At 34.0% G+C, this 21,342-nt stretch overlaps 1 protein-coding gene across 2 annotated transcripts; it reads left to right on the forward strand.

The window, feature by feature from the left end:
- The first annotated feature begins 1,228 nt into the window (after positions 1-1,228).
- Positions 1,229-18,757, forward strand: LOC114385291. Of its 2 annotated transcripts, none has more exons than XM_028345310.1 (18): positions 1,229-1,699; positions 3,090-3,169; positions 3,702-3,752; positions 4,663-5,193; positions 5,333-5,590; positions 6,292-6,357; positions 6,978-7,157; positions 8,130-8,181; positions 8,266-8,550; positions 10,272-10,382; positions 10,669-10,857; positions 11,461-11,736; positions 12,339-12,962; positions 14,205-14,704; positions 14,806-14,866; positions 14,950-15,018; positions 17,415-18,091; positions 18,272-18,757. In XM_028345310.1, the coding sequence occupies exons 1-17, from the start codon at positions 1,496-1,498 to the stop codon at positions 17,499-17,501; spliced, it is 3,624 nt and encodes a 1,207-aa protein (XP_028201111.1). In that variant the 5' UTR covers positions 1,229-1,495; the 3' UTR covers positions 17,502-18,091; positions 18,272-18,757. The 2 variants fall into 2 exon arrangements, with proteins under 2 accessions (XP_028201111.1, XP_028201105.1); XM_028345304.1 differs by having other exon boundaries at positions 17,415-17,992.
- Positions 18,758-21,342: the final 2,585 nt, after the last annotated feature.

A 21,342-nucleotide genomic window follows, 5' to 3' on the forward strand; every position in this document is an offset into this window, starting at 1 on the left:
CTTTCTTTATATTAAATCCATTAAATATATAGGATCTTTTAAGAAATTTGCTTGTTCATTTTTACAAGACTTCTTTTAAATTATCTTTCACATGGATGATTGTTTTTATCAAATACTCTTAATTAATTGATAATATGTTTAATCTATAAAAGTTAAATATTGTATTATTAAAAAACGTCAAATATTGTAAATTAATAAGATAAACTTTTTCTCTCGTGTGAGTATTGAGGAAGATTACTAACCACAAATTAATGAGATGATATGCATAACTACTATTATGTGTTAACAAAATAATTAATTAAATGAAAAGTAATTAGATGACAAGAATGAGATGATCAGTCTAAGTAGTCTCAAGAGTAATTTAAAAAATATATAAATTGTTAACAAATTTAATATTATTAATTAAATTAATTATTTTTCTTAATTTTTGTAAATTAATTTAAAGAGCCTCGTATATAAAAACAAGAATAATATACAATGACAGTTCTAAAATTTGAACATAAGATTTTACGTAAATTACCTAAATTTATACCACCATTCAATTTTTAATGGAATTTCCACCACTAAACATAGTGGTTTGTTTTTCTTGACTTATGTTAGGTTCATGAATTAAGAAATCTTAACAACTGATGAAAATATTCCCAGCCGAACGATTGTGGAAATCACAACTTTAATTTTCAAAGATTGATGTGTAAAAGAAAACAAAATTCTTCTCAAGGCAGACATGAGACGTTAATAAATTAATTTCTAAAGATAAAAAAATTAAATTTAATTCTTAAATGTATAAAAATCATAATAAATCAATCCAATAGATAATTTAATGAAATATTAATTCTTAACGTTATAATTTAATGTAAAATTAATGTTTAAAAAATATAATTTATTATCAGATTAGTCATTAAATATTGCACTTTAATACAAAATGATCTTACAAATTTAACAATAAGATTAATTTATCATATTTTTTATACATTTAAGAATTAAATTTTTATTTTTTATTTTTAAAGATTAATTTGTCATTTTATCATAGATGAATTTTATTATTTTTCAAAAAAAAAAATGAAATATACAGTAAAGTATAGAAACCCTAGGAAGAAGAGATTTGAAACGGAAAGGGAAACTGGCTTACCAAAAATAATAGAGAATATATTTATTTGTTCAATTTAATAGTAATAATTATATATAGAGTATTTAGCGCATGCCAGCTCAGTCCCAAGTGTTGTGTTCATAAAACTACGGCGCTACGTACAGCTAATACAACACTCCCCAAAATTAACAACATTCATTTTTTCCCTTTTTTTTCTTTCTTTCTTTCTTCCTTTCTCAAATCTCAAATCTCAAATCCAACACAAAACAAAAGGCACTTACTAACGGAACACAACGCAGTACTTGGCTTCGCACTTGCTTGCTCCTTCCAATCTCTCGATTCTCGAATCGTTCAATTGCATTCAATTCAAATGTGCAATAATTCCTTCTTCGTCTTCCAGATTCGCTGATGCTGATGATTCCGAATCCAATCGAAACCAATCCAATAATGTTTTCCAGCTTCAGCTCCTCGTGCCTGCCGCAGCAGTTAATCCCCGTCTCCCGCCTGAGATCCTCCGTTGTCAAGAAGCTGCCGGAACCCTTGCGCCGCTCCATTGCCGATTGCCTCTCCTCGCCCCTCTCTCCCTCCAATGAACCTTCTAGAACACTTCAGGTCTCTCTCTCGCTTCGTGATTCGTGTTTCGCACTGGATGTAGAAAATGAATTTCACACGCACACTTGCTGAATATTATTTTTATTATTATTTAAATAAAAAATTACACGTTAGTTATAGTACTTGTTTTTTCTTTCGTCGTCATCATCATCATCATTATTATTATTATTATTATTATTATTATTATTATGTGGAAATAGGAAGTTATTAATTGTTGTGGTTGGTTGGGGGAAGAGAGTGGGATCGAGTAAGCTTAGCTTCTTTTACGTACTTGGCTGAATGCAAATCTTGTTACTGGGTGAGTTGGGGAAGGGGTAATTTGGTCAATGTCCTGAGGCCGGTTTGGGTTTAACTTGTCGGAAGGGGCATTACTCCTGTACACACTCTTACATACGGGCTATGTTACCTTACCTATCTAGTTATTTTTAGGTCCTGTTTGGACTTTTCAATAAACACTTGAATTAAGTTAAAATTGACTTATGCATAAGTTAAAATAAGCTTTTGGAGAAGCTAAACAAGGGAGTTTCTATGCATATCATCTCTGTTAATTAATTTTATCTCCTTATTTTCTTCTCCTAGAAGTGCTTATCGAGAAGTTTTTTTCAAATTGGCCTGGATAGGATTTTTTAACATTAACTATAGAATTAGCATTCAGTAAATGCTTGACAAGTCTTCCTGGCTTGCCATACCCATCATGATAGGCACCATAGCAACTCCATGTGTGAAGTTCTGGAAGTTAGTTAACTGCTGCTCAGTGCTCACATCCTTAATTTTTTAAGTTTAGGCTGTGATGGATTCCTGATATGGTTTTCTTATTTAATTTAATGATTGCTTCTTTATCATATGTGATAATAAAAGTCTCTCCTAATTTTGTTGCTTGTAAGTTAACGATTTTAAACGGCTGAGTAACGCTGTGCACAGGTACGACAAATTTTGAAAGTATTGTGTGAATAAATGAGTATTATTGTCTTTGTTTTCAATTCGTGATGCAGTCTGTGTATCAGCAGGAAAAATTTAATATTTATTGCATAGCTTGTGATGCAGATGTCATGTTCAATTTTTTCTTTCATTTATTGTATTTGTACCATCTGTACTGAGATTGCTAACATATATCGTATCCAAAAGATATGATTGTTATCGGCGGTAACTAGTAAGTCAAGTATTTGTACATGTAGGCTGATTACGCAAGCACTAGCTTCCTATTATTGGGGTTCCTTACTCTCAAACATATTTGTGTAGCTTAAAATATAACCAAAATTTAATGCTATGCATAACTGCCATTCTTGTTGTACTATGACTGAGATTCCATTTGACTGCAAATTATGGTGCAGCTAGAGTCTAAACTTTACCGATTTTATTTTTATTTTATAGCTTAAATATATTATTGCAGGATTATCTGAAAGCCCCTGCAACCACAGACTTGGCTTATAATGCAATTCTGGAACATACTATTGCAGAGAGGGAGCGCAGGTAATTGTCGCATTTATTTATTGATGTGGTGGGATAGTTGGTGATACTACCCAGATTTGTTAAAACCATAGCACTATTACTATTCTGCTATTTTCCTAAGACAATGTCATGCACTAAGTAAACTAATTTTGTTGGATGAAACATGTGGAGTACATCCTTATAATTTCGATTCGATAGTAGCTTAGAATTTTCTTTTTTCTCTTTTCTTGGATAAGAAGGTAATGCATATTTGTTCAAGCAGATGGTGTTGTATTTGTCGGTTCATTCTGTTCTGGGATTGAACCTGATTTTCCTTTCAATTCATCCAAGATCTAGTTCCTATTTGCTATGGATCTGTTAATGTTTCCCACAGTTGAACTATTGTAATTGGCTTTGTACTGGTATTTTGTTCAGCTGAGCCACTTAGGCTGCTGTTTAGTATCTGTTAGGCACCTCAAATATTGTTTCTATTTCTTTATTACCTTTTGCCTGTTAGCATTATGCGGACCATTTCAAATTCCAGCAGCTTCTAACTTTGACACTATTTTCTCAGTCCTGCGGTAGTCTCAAGGTGTGTGGCACTTTTGAAGCGGTATCTCCTAAGGTTTGTTGCCAGTTACTAAATATGTAGATACTCAACAGTTTACAAGATTTCTATCTTTGAGACATCATCTATTACTCTAGCTGTTCGACTCTCATTTCATATAGTTACACAATTTGCTGTCACAATCTTTATGTAAGTGGATAAAATGCCAAAAAAGAGGAGAGTATTCGTAGGTTTTTTCATCAACGATGAAAATTCATTGGTATATCTTCTGTTTTGCTTGCTTTACTTCAATCATTGAGCTGAAATTGAGCTCTAAAAAACTTTGTGCTGAAGTTGAGCTTCTACTCCTCAAGTACTAAATTGTTGGAAGAATATTATTTAGTTTTAGCAATTTTACAAACAGGACGCTGATGTATATTTGGTGTCAATAAAGTCCATTATTTAAACAATGATGATTAAAGGTGCCACAAAAAAGTGCTAGAGTATGATGTTATCTCGTTGCTTCATTAGATTCTACAGGAAGATGTTCTGATTTTTTGTGGAAATGGGTTCTTTCAATTACTGCTCTAATGTATTAAAGTTTCTGATATACTTACATATATATATGCTATAATGGGCATACAAGCACTCGTAATAATAAACTAATGGAGTAATATGGTAGATCCTTATTGTAAAGATTAATGTGTTCTAGCATATTTATTTTCTATGACATGGCAATGCCTCATTATTTGTCAAATGAGTGCTTGCTGGGTTTTGATTATTTTACACTCAAAACTAACTTTTCAGTCAGTTTCTTTCTTGAACAATTTGATTATAAGCTTTTGTCAAACTCATGAAAGAAAAATAAGCTAATCCAAAGATGTACTAATGTCTGACATGATTTCCTTATTTGACTGCTTATTGGACAATAAACGATTTTGCTATAGTTGTTATTTACTCATTAAGTATTCACAACTTCTTCCTACAGATACAAACCAAGTGAGGAAACATTAGTTCAGATAGATCGTTTTTGTTCAACCATAATTGCTGAATGTGATATTAACCCAACTCAGCCGTGGTCACGAGCTTTGAATCGACAATCTGGTGCATCAACCACATCCACAAATACATCTCCTTTACCTGTATCTACCTTTGCCTCTGAGTCCCTTGTAAAGTCATTAAGTTATGTGCGTTCCCTAGTGGCTCAACACATTCCAAAACGGCTTTTTCAACCAGCTTCATTTGCTGGACCACCTTCATCAGGACAGTCACTACCAACATTGTCATCTTTGCTGAGTAAATCCTTCAATTCCCAACTAACTCCTGCAAGTATTCCAGAAACACAAAGTTCTGCAAGTGTTCCAGAAACACTAGAGAAGGATTCAAGTGCTCTATCTGTTTCAAGGTTATCAAAAATTGAAAAAGCTGATGAAACGGAAGAACTAGGGTTCATTGCTCATGATGTTCTAAAATGGCGCTGGCTTGAGGAACCACAGTCATCATCTATAGGGACTGAAAAGTAATAATCTATGCTTCATGTTGGTTTAGGTGTCTTGGTAGTGACCACTGTAGTTTATATCTCTACTTTACCTGTTAGTTTTTCCCCATCATATAGTGCTTCAGAAATTGACTTTGTTATTTGACATGTTTTAATGCAGTGATCGAGCTGTGAATTCTCAAGACATGACAGCACATAGTTTCTTAGAAATAGGTGCTGCAGCTCTACTTGTAGGAGATATAGAATCTAAGATGAAGGGGCAACCATGGAAATTTTTTGGAACCGATGATATGCCTTACCTGGATCAGCTATTGCAGTCTTCGCCTGTAACACCAATAACTAATTCTGACTCTGCTCGCCCCCATTTGAGAGCAATAACAGCATCTAAACGCACAAAACCGGGCTCTCGTCAGATTTGGCATGTTCTTCTATCAACTTGCATTGATATTTTTCTTTTTTAATTCTTTCATATTTAAGTTCTGCCAAATCTTACATAATTTGTTTTTTTAGCCAAATATTATATAAAAAAGTTGAATGATCACTTTCATTATAGTTTATAGTTATTGTGAAATTAAAGTACTTACAATCTAAAACCACTGGTTTATAGAATATTTGATTAGCCAGAAAAGGACAAATGTATTACATTGTCATGTCCTGTAGGCTTCTATGAAAATAAAAATAAATTTTAGTATAAGAATTATAATTATCCATTGCTGTTAATGAACGGAAATTTTCTTATTGATTAATTGACTGGTGTGGTGTTTCGGGGGGAGGGGGATTGATCTTGTTATTTCCCTCTTCATAATATCTTTTTATTCTTCAAAGAAATAGAGCAAGTAATCTTTATGCAGTAGTTTGGGGTTCTGTTTGGTTCATTAACCACTCGTTCCCATAAGGACTGTAATGTTCCATGACTTATCATTTGTTTATACGCCTATGTGATAAGTATTTAATAGCTACTCTACAGTTTGATACTCTCGCTCTCTCTCTGGGGATAAATGCTTGATACTCTTTTTACCCACAAGATGCATAAAAAATCTGTTTATTTTTTCACTACTTTGGCATGCTGAATGCTTTTCATGATTTGATTTGCTGTTCTGGACATCTCCATTTCTACAGGGAGGATTTTCCTGTTACTACATTCCGTCCCAGAGCTCGACAGCTTTTCCAGTATCGTCATTACAGGTTTAGATCATTATTGACTTTAGAGAATCTTCAGAGGAATTAGATAGCAAATGTTTGCACCTGTTTTTACTACCTCTGAAAATTCATGCAATAATACAAGTTTTAGCTTGAATCTTGCATTGTTGCAAGTCAAATTGCTGTGATTCCAATTTTGATTCAGATTTTTTTTGTTATTCTGTTTTTGTTTTTGTAACTTGCATCAGAAATGCATTCATTTAATTAAAGCTTCTAAGTTTCCTTAAGTGATTTCCAAGATTTACATTGGTATAAATGATTTTGTATTTGCCTGAATTTGAATTGTTGTTGGGACAAAAGGGATGGGAAAAACTGTTTGGGTCTTTTAGAGCAGTTAGTTGGAGTGGATCAGTTGGACAAATTGGGGGGTTTTGGGGGCGGGGGGGATGAAGGAGAAACCCTCGAGGGAGAATTCTCTCTTATTTCAATTGTTCAATAAAATTGTTTGTTTATATAAATTTTTCTCATTTTTCTTTCCTGGGTTCCAAACATACATACTGCATATGTATTCAGTGAAGAATTATAATTTTTTTTTATCATACTCTAGCTGTTTTAATTGATTTATTTGTGTTTCTACATCTAAATGTTCTCTTATGCCTGACCAGTGAGCAACAACCTCTGCGATTGAACCCTGCTGAGGTACAAGATGTTATTGCTGCAGTTTGCTCAGAGGCTTATTCCCCAAATACCAATGTTACTACAGCATCAACTAGACTAAGTAATAACAGTGGAAAACCATCAACGGATGTGGCTGTGAGCGTCCTTATTAAACTAATTATTGACATGTATGTTTCAATTAATTGTTGTCTTTTATGTTTTATTCCTTTTCTGGTTATCATTTGCTTAGCCCCAAATAAATTTTCCCATGGTTTTACTATATATTCCTAATTTCTATGATCAAAATTTTTAATCACAAATTCTAAACTGGGATGAGTTGAATTAATTTTCAAAGTAGAGGAAAGTGGGAGGGATTGATATTGAAAAATCAAAGAAAAATGTTATGGGATTATTACTTATAAAATAGTGGAGTTAAAATTTCAAATTAGAAAGTATTTTTATTGAAGTTGCTCCCCCCGTCTTCCCAAGTAAAATTATATTCCAAAAATCAGCCAGAAATTCTTGCAATTTGGCACCAATTTGAGGAATGCCATGCTTAGAAGCTGTTGTAATTGGGCGTGCAAACAGAGGGAGAGTAAAAATAGACAGTTTAACATGTTTTAACCTACAGCTAACTGTAGGTTCGTGGCAAAAGCCATGAAACAAATATAATTCTCTGATCTGCAAAGATTACAAGTAGCCATTCAACACTCATACTCCTAGCATTGGATATCCTCCACAATCTCCCTGAAAATTTGTTAATTATCAATGGGGAGACTGCTGTGTGCCCTTCACAATTGAAGGAACTATTGTTTTGTTACAGTAAGGAGGGTTTTATAGAGGTGTATGAATGTATAACTCATTGGCTGGTATTTTGCTATTGTCCAGTTGATTATAGAATGGGTCACTGGATAACCTATTGTTAATACATTGTTACATGAAAGCATTGCCGAGATATGGCTACATGGTATTTCAAAGCTTTGAGGATTAAGCTTTTCAATGTCGGGTAAAAATATCATGTTGAGTGTCAGATTCCTTAACCACAAATGAATTTTCTGGCCAATTGATTGATTGAACTTGTATGTTATTTCGCATTTCTATGGTTTTACACTGTTCTGCGACTCAGTTATGTATGATGGTCATACGATATTATTTTGTAGGTATGTTTTAGATTCTCGGACAGCTGCTCCTCTCATTCTTTCTATGCTTGAGGTGATGCATAAATAAAGTACTTTCTCTCTGTTATGCCATCTGTAATTTTTTTGGGTACTAATTTATTTCAAATGCATATTTCAGGATATGCTTAGTTCTTCTAAAACAGCATGCAGGGTTCGTGCTTTTGATTTAATTCTAAACCTTGCGGTTCATGCACATCTCCTAGAACCGATAGTTGCTGATGATGCTTCCACTATTGAAGAAGAATATTCTCAAGAATCCTATTATGACAGTGACACTCAAGTTATGGTGCAAGGAAGCAGAAAAGGAAGTTCTCAGAACAAATCAGACACAGGCTCTGCAATTGATAAGTTTGAGTCTTGGATTTTAAATATTCTGTATGAGATACTACTTCTTCTTGTTCAGGTACCATTGAAAATGAAACTGTTGAAATAGATTATTGTTTGTGTTTCTTAATATTTTTTCTTGGCTGGGATCATCTGATTGATGGGTGTCAATATTTTATCTTTGACACTTTTCACAATATATTAATTTCTGTTACATTATATGGTGTAGATGAGTTGCCATTGGAGAACTATAATGAGGAAGGGGAAGTTTTAAATAGATTGAAAATATAAGAATACATGACAAGACTGCATTGTTTTTTTGACAGCATTGAGACCAGGAATTTGCTGCTTTATTTTTTGTTTTAAGAGTTAGATAGCAAAGTTAGATGGATTTGTGGTGATATTAGCATTTGCTTGGGAGTAATTAAAGCAACAATTAGTCTATCTGATGCTGTTTTATAAAATATATTTCGTATGACTAGAAAGAAGACTCTTTATCAGATAATTGTAAAAAATTTCTAGATGATTTGCCCACCTGGACAGTTAAATTCTACTTCTGAATTCAATTACCTTAGAATGTGGATTTGAACCTAACTCAATCCCAAAAGCTAGCTCATAGGGTGATAGTTGCCCTCCACTTATATACCATATCTTGGCACTATCTCTAGCCAATGTGGGACTTGGGTTTTTCTCAATACTTTTTATATTGGTGTGTAGATAACATGGTGGATGACCTTGTGAGTGGATCTAGGATAGACTTTGATACCATCTTAGAATGTGAGTTTGGGCCTAACTCAACCCCAAAAGTTAGCTCATAGGGTGACAGTTGTCCTCCACTTATATACTATATTTTGGCACTATCTCTAGCCAATGTGGGACTTGCATTTTCCCCAATAAGTTATGATATAATATCATAATACATTCAAAAGTTGGCTTTTTTTATATGATACATACATACATATATGTGTGCACACACGTATCAATGAAACCTTTTTGTTCAATATTGCATAGAAGTATATTGTAAAAATGTAATCTAGTGTTTATAGTGTAAATATGAATTTGGATCCTCACATTACAGATCCTAATATGACCTTGTCATTTAAAGATATAGAAAGAAGACATTGTACATGGGGATCCACTGTCATGCATATCTCCCTCTAGACTACTAAATTGATAGGATCACTGTAAAAGCTAAAATAATAGGATTTAAATTCTCTAAATGTATATGCACCATTGATTCATCCTTCCATCTTGTACACATTCTAAATAAATCCCCTTTAGCTATATTAAGCAGAAGTAACTGTTTCCTGAAGATCTTATCAATATCTTGTTTTTAACTATATATGACTTGTAGTGTAATGCAGCACTGTAATTTGTTAAATTTGTAGAGTATAATAACACTGGGGGCTAAATCTTTGGAATACAGAATGAAATTGAAGAGTAATTGCTGTAGTCATAGGTGTTACCTTAATGCTTGGTATACTTGTAGATAGTGGAAGCATCTTTTGACAATTACTGTTTTTTAATAAAAAAAGAAAACTCTTTTGAGGTATTACTAATGTTTCTGATTGGGTTTGCATTAGTTTCAATCACATATCTTGTACTTCATCTCAAAATCTGAGATTGATTCTGCTTAGGTGGATAAAGAAAAAGTTTTTATCATCTATTTCACATGAATGTTCTTAAAACAATTATGCTATCTGTCTGTATACTTTTTCTGTTTTCTGTTTTTCAAAAATAATGGTTTAATCATGCTGTTGTCATAACTTAAAATTTATGCTGATTAATTGTTTTATACAGTCTGAAGAAAAGGATGAATCTGTTTGGGCATCTGCTCTCAGCTGTTTGCTGTATTTCGTCTGTGATAGAGGAAAGATCAAGAGAAACCGTTTGCATGGTCTTGACATAAGGGTGAGAAATAATATCCCCCTCTCCTATTTGATTCTACCAGTATTTCATTGAAATTCCATTTTTTGTTTCACTCCACATTCTGCTGGGTAAATGTTTTGCTTCTTTTTTGGGAGGTTGGACAGGGTGTTAGGGGAGAGGAAGCTTGCCAATTAATGAATTTTGGAATTTTTTTGTATCTATTTTAATACATAGCCATTCATTCACTACTTTGTTATAAATTGTTAATGTTCTATGTCATTAATTATGATATAACTGTCTAATTTAGTTACTTCCAATCTGCCCATAGGTTCTGAAGGCACTTGTAAGAATCAGTAGGGAGAACTCCTGGGCAGAATTAGTTCACTGTAAGCTTATTTCCATGTTAACCAACATGTTTTATGAAGTTGCTGAAGTTGCTGAGTCTGTATCTGGCAAACCCAAGTTTCTTGTGGATCAACTTGATCTGATTGGAGGAGTTCAATTTATTTTTATTGAGGTGTGCATATCTTTTAACCTCAACCTTGATATACCTCCAATAGTGTTTATTATCACTAATACTTTTGACCCTTTAAATACTGAATACCAACAGTATTGCTTTCTATAATTATTGTATCCATGTTAAATATACAATGCTCAACATGTTTCTTCATCAGTTGAACTTTTAACTAATAATGGCTCCTCAATCCCTAGAAAAACAAGTATATTATGGTTGATATACAGTGTTCTTTATATTTGCAGTATTCTACAAATGTATTATGTTGAAATAGCAAAACTAGTATTAGAAATTGTGCAGTGGCCTGCTTCAGAATATGTATTTGGCTTTTAGGATTGTAAAAGAATGTTGGGGAATTATGCTTTAATTGTTTGGTAATAAGCTAGTGTTGTGATTGCTTGATCCTAATGGAACAAGACTTTTGTTATTGTGATTGCTTGATGTGCCCAATATAGATTTACCATTTCGTTTAATTGATAAGATTCCTGCTTTTTGGTTTTTCAAAGTAGTATAAAATGTTGTTAAATCCCTAAACCAAGATCCTAATTACAGTGTTAGTTTTAAATTATATGATTTCACCCTGCTTTTTTGCTATGTTGATTACAGTATTCCCTTGCAAACTCAAGAGAAGAGAGGAAAAATCTGTATTCGGTGCTTTTTGATTACATTCTGCATCAAATAAATGAAACATGCATAGCTACTGGTGTCAATGATTATAGTGATGATGAGATCCAACCTCTTGCTGCTCTTCTTGCTCAAACAAATGCACCTGAGGCATTTTATATTTCTGTTAAACTTGGGGTAGAAGGTATTGGAGAGATTCTGAGAAGATCAATTGCATCAGCACTGTCCAGATATCCCAACAGTGAACGACTAAATATGGTACTTCCATGTTCTTCTTTTCTTATCTGGTTGTCTAAATAGTTTTAGGGCTATTCTTTTTTCATGATTCCAGTGAGCACCTCCCCTTTTCTCCTTCCTTTTCTTCCCCTCTCCTTTGTGGATGTTTTTATGTGGGGTGATGGACATTATAAGTCCAAATGCTTTTTTTTAATGTCAACAAGCTGCAAGATAAGTTTCTTTGTAAAATACAGAGAGGAAAAAAATCAACTTGGATTAGTTTGTAAAGGCAGGTAACATTTAACCATTTGGGCTCTGGAGAAAGCATGTGAAACAGTTTGTCTAGTGCTTCTCATAGCTTTGTATATAGGCATGTGTAATACCTTCAGCGAACAGAAAAGCTCTGCTATACAAGATAATGAAATCATTATAGGTAAAAAGTAAGTGTTGTTTTCACTGAGCTGCATCTGCCTTTACCTTACAGTTTGCTCTAATTCACTACCTAATATCAGGATAATGCTTCACTTCACTTGTTTTAGTTCAAATATAAGTTTATTTTACATTCATTATACTCCTTAATAAAGATTAAGTTGTTGTCACTTTTAATTTTAATATATTTCCTCATATATGTTAAATCTTTGCAGCTACTGGAAGTTGTAGCAGAGAAATTTGATGCTGTAATAAGTACGTTTACTCATTTGGACAAAGAGTTCTCTCATATGAATCAGATAACCAAATCTCTCAAGTTTCTGGAAAATATGGAAGGTGTGGTTATGAGAAATGGCATTGGTTTGCAGGCAAAGCACTCCTGGGCTACTTTACATTCTCTTCTTCATTCTGAAAGAATTTCTTACCGTCAAAATGGGTATATCTGGTTAGGTGATCTGCTTATTGCTCAAATTAATGGAGAAAGAGATGGAAATATATGGTCAAGTATCACATACTTCCAGAAGAAAATTGCTCAAGCTGGAACTCAAGATTCTTCAAATACATCAGATGTTCCTTTGCCTATTTTACTTATGTGTGGCCTTCTAAAATCAAAATACAACTACATTAGATGGGGATTTTTGTTTGTTCTTGAAAGGCTTCTCATGAGATGCAAATTTTTGTTAGATGAGCATGAAATGCAACAAACAAGCAACAGAGATCTGGGTCATGGAAAGAAAGATTGGCATCTTGAGAAAGCCAATGCAATTATTGACATAATGAGTGGAGCTTTGTCTTTGGTGTTTCAGATAAATGAAACAGATCGCATCAATATTCTAAAAGTAATTGTTTCTGAACTCAATGTGTTTTTTATAATATGCTCGTGTCATAACATTAAATGTCCAAGTCTTTGCAACCCACACTACAAAACAACAAAAGCCTTATTCTACTTGGTGAATCAGTTACTTGAATCACATGATAACATTAGTCTCAGTCAAAGACTAAAAATCTTAGGAGATATTATTTACCATTCTTAGAATGTGGGTTTAGGCCTAACTCAACTCCAAAAACTAATTCATAGGGTGAGGATTGCCCCTCACTTATATACTACTCCAACCTTTTTCTCTTATTGTCCCCTTAAAGCCCCACATCCAGTACCATAGACTATAGCTAGATGTATAGTAGTATGATAAAACTTTCTGTTTAGATTGGTAGGTATTTTGTGATCACAAATAACGCCAATGCCTTTCTCCATTTTAACCCTCCCGCTTGTATCTTGTATATGGCATCCTCATTAATTGCAATCCATGCAAATTTTGAAAAAATGTAGCAAGCAAATCTGCATGTTGTTTATCTGATCAAAGAAAAGGAAGAACAGAATGCTTTGCCAGTTGGATTTAGTTTGAGGAATTGTTAAGGAACTTTTGGCCACCCTTCGTTTATTAGTAAACTGCTGATAGAGCATGGTTTTTTGTGATATGATCTAAAATGGGATTATTTGTCAACTGGAGAAGCATTTTATAATAAATTAAGGGTCAGTTTGTTTAAACTTATTTTTTGCAATAAGTGCTTATTTTAATAAAATAAACAGTATTATGTTTTTTGAGCCCTGGTGCAGCGGTAAAGTTGTGCCTTGGTGACTTGTTGGTCATGGGTTCGAATCCGGAAACAGCCTCTTTGCATATGTAAGGGTAAGGCTGCGTACAACATCCCTCCCCCATACCTTCGCATAGCGAAGAGCCTCCGGGCAATGGGGTACGAAGAAATAAATGTTTTTTTAGTGTGCTTGTTTAAACTGCTTCTGCTTAAAAAAACAGTTTCTGCTTATTTTAAGAAGCAAATCCTATCTGCTTCTTAAAAAAACACTTATTTAAAGTTGCTTTTTTTAAATTTAAACAAACTCACCCATTACTGTTACAGATTTTTTAGAATAATAATTTTTTAAGAAATTTGTTTGTATAATCCCTTGGAACAATGTTAGTAGAATTTCTATTCGGTTTTATGTTTGGGCCTTCTATTTAAGTATTGTTTGACTTAGCGTTCATTACCTGATATTTTCAACACTTTCCTCTGTTTCTAAACAGATGTGCGACATACTATTCTCTCAATTGTGCCTTAGAGTTCCTCCTGCTGCATCTCTGCCCTTTGGAGATGATGTGCGACATGGCAGAAATTTCAATCACGTTAATTTAAGCAAAAGGTTTGATGGTGATAATCATGCCAAACAAGATACTTTTCACTGGGATGGACACAAGGAAGAAGCAAATAGAAGATCCGGCTACCATAATAACTACCACCTGGATCACGAGACTGCATCAATGGCAGCACTTTTCCAAGGACGAGCTGTTGTCCCAATGCAATTAATTGCATGCGTCCCTGCTGCCATACTATATTGGCCACTAATTCAATTGGCTGGAGCAGCAACAGATGATATTGCTTTGGGTGTTGCTGTTGGAAGTAAAGGAAGAGGAAACCTGCCTGGTGCTACATCTGATATTCGGGCCACACTTCTTCTACTACTTATTGGTAAATGCACAGTAGATCCTGTTGCCTTCCGGGAGGTTGGTCAGGAACAATTTTTTAGGTGATTCCAAACTTCTTTGCTCTTTTTGAATTAGTTGGTTTTCTTACTTATTCACCTTTATACATTGACATATAAAGCATGAACGTTTTTGCATCTTGCAGGGAACTTTTGGATGACACAGATTCAAGAGTGGCATATTATTCTTCTGCTTTTCTTCTGAAGGCATGGATTTTAATTGATTTTTGTGTTAAAAATGTGTTAGATCCATTTATATCACCTTTTGTAATACTTTCTCATTTCTGCAGCGAATGATGACCGAGAAGCCAGAGAAATATCAACACATGCTTCAGAATCTTGTTGTTAAGGCACAACAGGTACCTTCATTTTATTAATGATGTGCTTGAAGTCCATATACTATTTAGCAAAGCTGAGATTCTATATTAATTTTGCATCTGGATGAGCTTCTATTGGGAAAAATCCAAGTCCCACATTGGCTAAAAATAAAGTCAAGTTAGAGTATAAAAGTGAGGGATAGGATAACACTCACTCCTTGAGCTAGCTTTTGGGATTGAATTAAGTCCAAACTCACATTCTAAGATGGTATCAGAGCATATCCAAGAATCATTCAAAGAGCCACCCAACATGTTATCCACACACTCAACCCAAAAGCTAGCTCAAAGGGGTGAGGGTTGTCCCTCACTTATAAACTCTAACTTGACTTTATTTTTAGCTGATGTGGGACTTGGGTTTTTCCCAATACACCCCTCGCGCCCAGCTCTTCTTGGGCTTGGTGCGTGGATAACAATGGTGAGTGACCCTTTGGATTAATCTTGCATATGCTCTGATACCATCTTATATTCTTAGAATGTGAGTTTGGGCCTAACTCACATTCTAAGAGCTTCATATTCAAGTTCTGTTTGGCTAAAATACAAGATTTTGGGATCATGCTTGCAAGTAATGGTTTGTATTAGAATGTTAGGGTTATTCATGTGTTGAGTCTTGTAAACTTCGTAGTCATATTGGAATGGGTTTGTACTAGTTGTATACTATAGTACCTGGCTTATGTTATTATAATAAATAGGAGCATTAGGTTTAGTGTTCTGTATTCACTCATCTCATGCATTATATATTTAGAATTCTTCATCACTTTTTCTCCTTTTTCATCCAACCCTATAATTTTAATGAGAAATATATTGCTGTCTAGTGAGAAGTTGCACACTAAATTTATCATTGATTATGGCCTTGTGTTTTTTTTTTTTTTATCAGCAAAAATATAGTAGAATTATGTATAATATGAAGATCAGTATAAGTGGTACTGTTATATATACAACCTAGCATCATACTCTGCAGAGCTATGGTGACCTAATACTAGCAATACATGAAGAATTAGGTAACCATAGGTCTGACCACAGGCTAGGCACCCCAACACCAAAAAGCTATGTGCTAATCCCCCCCTAAACACAGAGCCCTTCCCTAATATTGCTGGACCAGAAGTGGAATGGAGTATGAAATCCTTTTTCCAAATTCTTAAGCCATGTCCAGCAGAGGAATAAAGCGTCCTCCATCAATTTGTAGGCATTAAAGCTGTCATTTGAGATAATGATTTTGTTTCTATGGTGCCAAATACACCATGTCAAGGATATCCACCAAGTCTGCCAGCGCTGTATCTTAATGTCCTCTAGATTACAGTATGAGTGTTGGAGGAAATGGGCCCTCAGTGTTTGGGAATACACCCACACTGTTTAACTAGGACATGGATTCCCACCCTAATGGCAGAATATTGTCACAGTTAAAAAATAGGTGAGATGCATCCTCGCCATGATTCCTGCAAAAAGGGCAGCTGATGTCGTAGATTTCGATATTTCTCCTTCTCAGATTGCACTTTGTTGGTAGTCTATCCCGGATTAATCTCCAAGCAAAGATTGAGGCCTTAATAGGAATTTTAAGCTTCCATATTATATTAAACACTCCATCCTGATTCTCATTAGGCGACCCCCTATCAAGCAACCTATATGCATTCCGCACTGTATATCTTCCATTTGTCTCTCCCTCCCATCTCCATGTGTCCTGTTGCTGCACTTGTGGTACTAGACCCTCTTTATCCTCCATAAAAATTTTGCAGCCAAGTCTATTTCGCTTTCCATCAGCATGTTGGTAGTGGAATCGACATCTAACCTGTAAACTATACATGTTGGTAGTGGAATTCAATTGCTAATGTGGTCTCCTCTAGTGAAAAGGCAGTCAATTGTTTACTAAGTTGTTTCATTGTTCATAGAAGACCACGGCCATTTTAATACGAAGTTTCTAATGTTCACATATAGATGTATATAGCTATTGCCTAATACCTTTTTGGTTCAAATGAAATATGAGTATAACATATCTTGGTGTACTACTACTGCTTAGCTGATTAAGCCCATTCAGAGTTTAAGCAAAAGTATGTAGCAGCTAATGAATAGTGCTTGATAAGTTTCCATATGTGTGAAAGTTATGCGCCCTGTAGAGATGGCGCAACAAGCATTTGTTGACTTGTTACTTGTTGCGAATTAGTTCTTCCGACTTCAGACATCTTGTTCATATCTCTACGGAGTTGTTCTTTACAAAAAACAAAAAACACCAGGGGCTTTGTGCAGTTTATTATATTATATTCTTAAAATAAAAGTAATTTTACTAGAAGTTCGTTTTTCTTGCAGTTTTCTTAATAATATAGTATTTTTGGCCAATTTAATATTTACTATTATGATTATGATTATGCATTGTATTTGCAATGTAGAGTAACAATGAAAAACTGTTAGAGAATCCGTATCTTCAAATGTGTGGCATACTTCAACTGGCAAATGATCTGGGGATTGACCTATGATCTTCAAGGCGTGACTTTCTGGGAGATTGTTATACGGGGTAGGACATCTGCATTGGTTTGAGGAATTATTGCTATTGATTCTCAGGGAAAACTTCCATTATTCGATTGGCTCAGATTGAAACGCCTATCCAGGACATACTCTAGTTTGAATGTTTCATTCCTGCAACAAAATTGTGATTGATTGTCAAAATTGCAAAGTACAATTGCGTCCAGAGAAAGAGAGCCAGTGGACTTGGGTGAACTCTTGATATTAATTGATTACTTTGAGAAGTAATTAACCGAACTAGGAAACATACTGCATGCCACCAATTCTCATTGATCTCTTCAGCGATATTACTCGTTTGGAGAGCCATGTTGTATACTTGTATCTTCCATATCTTCTACATGTATTTCAACTATTGGGGGAAGCCAGAGTTCTGTTGAGGGATACTTTTGAACGTCCCTGATTTTGACTCTACTGCTGAATGTTGCTTATCTTGGCGTGTCACCAGGTAGAGACCCCTCTCCCTCTTTCTCTTGCTTTGTTGGGGAGATTGACACCTACATAGTCTTGACACTTCAGTCGAGATTATCAGTGCAGGCCTAAATAGGTATCGATAGACCAGCTAAACTTGATGATATACTCTAATCTTGCTATATCTAACTTGTTTTTCGGTAGTTGTATCAGATTGTTCCCACATTAAACAATTCATGTATTTGATTTTGCATGAAGGGAAGTTTGTAGCCTTTTTTTTGACTCATTTTGACGTGATCTTTTTGTGTGCATGCAGTTGCTGACGATTGCATTACATTCCAACCTAAATGTATGCAGAAACTACACAAGTTTGTTTCTCTTGTACAGGACGTAGATTCCCACCGAGCCTTCTTCAGTTTTTTTCATTCATGAAGGCTGCCTCTATGCTTTCTTTTTTACTTGGCATACAGGACCTTTCATGGGCAAAGGAAGAACTCAATTTTGTGCGTTGTCAATATCATCACAGGTCCAACAAAATCCTGTTAGGGGCTTCTGGGATGTCTACTTTTAGAGGCATCCAAGTTGCTCTCATTTTCTGTAAATATGTTGTTTTATTTTTTTCCCCTTTTGATCCCACCCTTGTTGCGAAAACTGTAACATGAATTGAGAAATTAATACGTACTAATGTAGATTATCTAAACAGTACACATGGTTTTATGATGGATACGGTTGTGTAGGACAGTTTGTCATGTAACTCTTGGGTAATCAAGGTTATCACAAATAAAATTACTCACATCACAAAGAATCGTGAGAATACACAAAGATTACACGATAGGAAAAATAATAACAAATAAGAATTTAACGTGGTTCGGCATCTCTTGTCTACATCCATGCAACTGTCTCAAATATTTTTACTATCACAAAATGATTACAAGATTGTAATTCATCCTAAATAGTGTATTACTTTACAAATCTGAGTATCGCACTCAATAGTTACAAGAAATGATAATAATCTCACATAAATACACTTTTCTCTTAACAAAGTAATTTTTGTTGACAATCTCTCTTGTCACACACTCTCTCTTCATGTGTTGTATTTTTTCAATAATATTTTCTCTATTTATAGTGAAATTTGTCACCAACTATAATAAATAAGTTTTTTTGAAAGTTAAAACAAAATTAACTTTTATTGCATCCATTTAACTAAGGTTCATATAGTAAAATATAATTTTTTATTTTGCATTTAAACTACCTAAATTTTAGTGATAAAAAAAAATCAATTTCCAATAAACTCTACATTAATTAGACACTTAGATTTCATATTTTTTAGTATGTTTGCAATTAACCCGAAGTTTTATGTGTCTAAATTTACCAAAAGAAATGTCAGCAACGCTCTTTACTATGTATGTGTCCCACTTTTCATTTACATTGCATTTAGTAGACAAGTGATAATTGTTAGAACACGTACTAAAAAAAAATAAAGAAAATGGTAGAACAATACAAGAGATATGGCATTAAATAGAATATTTTATTTCTTAATTTTGTATATCACATATACATAATTGGTTTCTGTAGTACAGTTACAGCCTTAATTCAAAGTAGCAATACACTATACCTTTGTTATGTCTCTAATCAGATTGAATCTGCAAATTTGCGATCAGTTTGGTGTAGTAGAATAAAGGGGGAGAGGAAGGATGAGGAAAGAAAGTGAAAATGAGTGTTGCTTGGTTGAATTGAAGTGCAGGGAAATATTCAAGTGTATTTAATGCGGCCTGCAAAAAACAATTCTCTGCTGAATAGCAAAGAAAAGATAATAATAATAATAATAATAATAATATAGTTTTTCAATATTAATTTCTCTTTTTCTTTCTTATCTATCAAATATTTTTTTCATTATTTCATTCTATTTCTCTTCAATCAAATATTATCATTCATCATATTTCTCTTTTCTTTTTTCCTCACGTGTTTTCTTTCAACTCTTCCTTTTCTTTTCTCACAACCTAACAAAGGATTAAAGAAACTTTGTAAAAAAAAAAACAAAACCACTCACTTCTCCATTAGGTATTTTAATATTTCAGCTCTAGTTTCCGTTTATTAACCCCAAGTGAAATATTGTCTAAATATGCTTACTTTTTCTGAGTAGCAGTGGATTTAGTCGAGATTATAACTAACTTTTCTATTAACATGTTCATAGGTCCATAGGTTCTTCTCTTATTCTTAATTACATTAATGGTAATTATGCATTGTACCAACACTCAGCCCAACTCGTCAACCTTGGTCATTGCTTTGGCTTGGACCCTCTCAAACATTGCAAGTATGTTCTTAGCACCATGTTCATAGGCTTGAAAGGGTGATGCTAGGTGCACCAGCATTATTGTTTGTGCACCCAACATTTTTTGGTAATTTCAGAATTAACCCTACGAGTCTTCTTCTTACTTTTTAAGTTATTTTTAGCCTTTTTTTGTTGGGTTTTTACTGGTTTATGGCATTTGCGCTCTGCTTTGTGCTCTGTTGGTTTTTTTCGTTGAGTGAGGTGTCGCTTGGGTGGAGGTGAAAGTGTTACCGGTGGTTGGTGGTTGTTGCGGTGGCTAGTTCGTCGTCGGAGGTTCACCAAGTACGCGCGAGTTGTGTTGCTGGGTGAGTGAGTTGATTTGTATGTGTAATTTTAATATGCGGATCAAGTTGATCCGTATGGTTTACACATTTTGAATTTTGTAAAAATTGTTTAAAGTTAATTTTTTTAATTATTAATATGTTTGTATGTAAATTTGTAAAAAAAAAAATTGTTTATATGTGTATTTGAAATAATTCGTATGTAGATTGATATAGGGTTTTTGGTTTTTAATATATATGGTTATGAGTTGTAGTGTTTATAAAATGGTATGCAGTAAAAGATTATGTAGAGTTTTGTATGATATTATATGTATAGTGTAGTTAGATGTTGTATGTTTGTCATGTGAAAATTTTTTATTTGTTGTTAAGATGGACGAAGATCAATGAATGTATGACAGTATAATGTCTGAAGAAACTGATATGGATGATGAAAATGAACAAGAATATGGTGTGAATGAACATGTTGATTGTTCATATGCGTTCAATACTTTTTAGGTAATAATCTTCATTATTGTTATTAAATTGATAAAATGAATGTCCCTTTGAAGACTAAAATTGTGTGGGTTGTGTTGTAGGTGTTTGATGTCCGAGATGATGTTTTGCAGTGGGTTCGATCAGTTGCTCATGAAAATGGATTTGTGCCGGTGATTATGAGGTCAGACACAAACACTGGTATTGGTTGTAAAAGGAGTGGTCAGTATAGGTCTAGAAGAAAGATTTTGTTAGAAGAGATACTGGGAGTAGGAAATGTGGGTGTCCCTTCAAGCTTCGTGG

This window comes from Glycine soja, chromosome 2 (genome assembly GCF_004193775.1).
Source record: "Glycine soja cultivar W05 chromosome 2, ASM419377v2, whole genome shotgun sequence".
Taxonomy (NCBI): domain Eukaryota; kingdom Viridiplantae; phylum Streptophyta; class Magnoliopsida; order Fabales; family Fabaceae; genus Glycine; species Glycine soja.

What these genes read in the sequence shown, in the direction of transcription:
- LOC114385291 (XM_028345310.1), top strand. Translation starts at nt 1,496, where the DNA reads ATGCTGATGATTCCGAATCCAATCGAAACCAATCCAATAATGTTTTCC. An exon ending in TCATTCTTTCTATGCTTGAG is followed by an intron (nt 8,182 to 8,265) that starts GTGATGCATAAA and finishes TGCATATTTCAG; the next exon opens with GATATGCTTAGTTCTTCTAA. An exon ending in CTTCTGCTTTTCTTCTGAAG is followed by an intron (nt 14,867 to 14,949) that starts GCATGGATTTTA and finishes TCATTTCTGCAG; the next exon opens with CGAATGATGACCGAGAAGCC.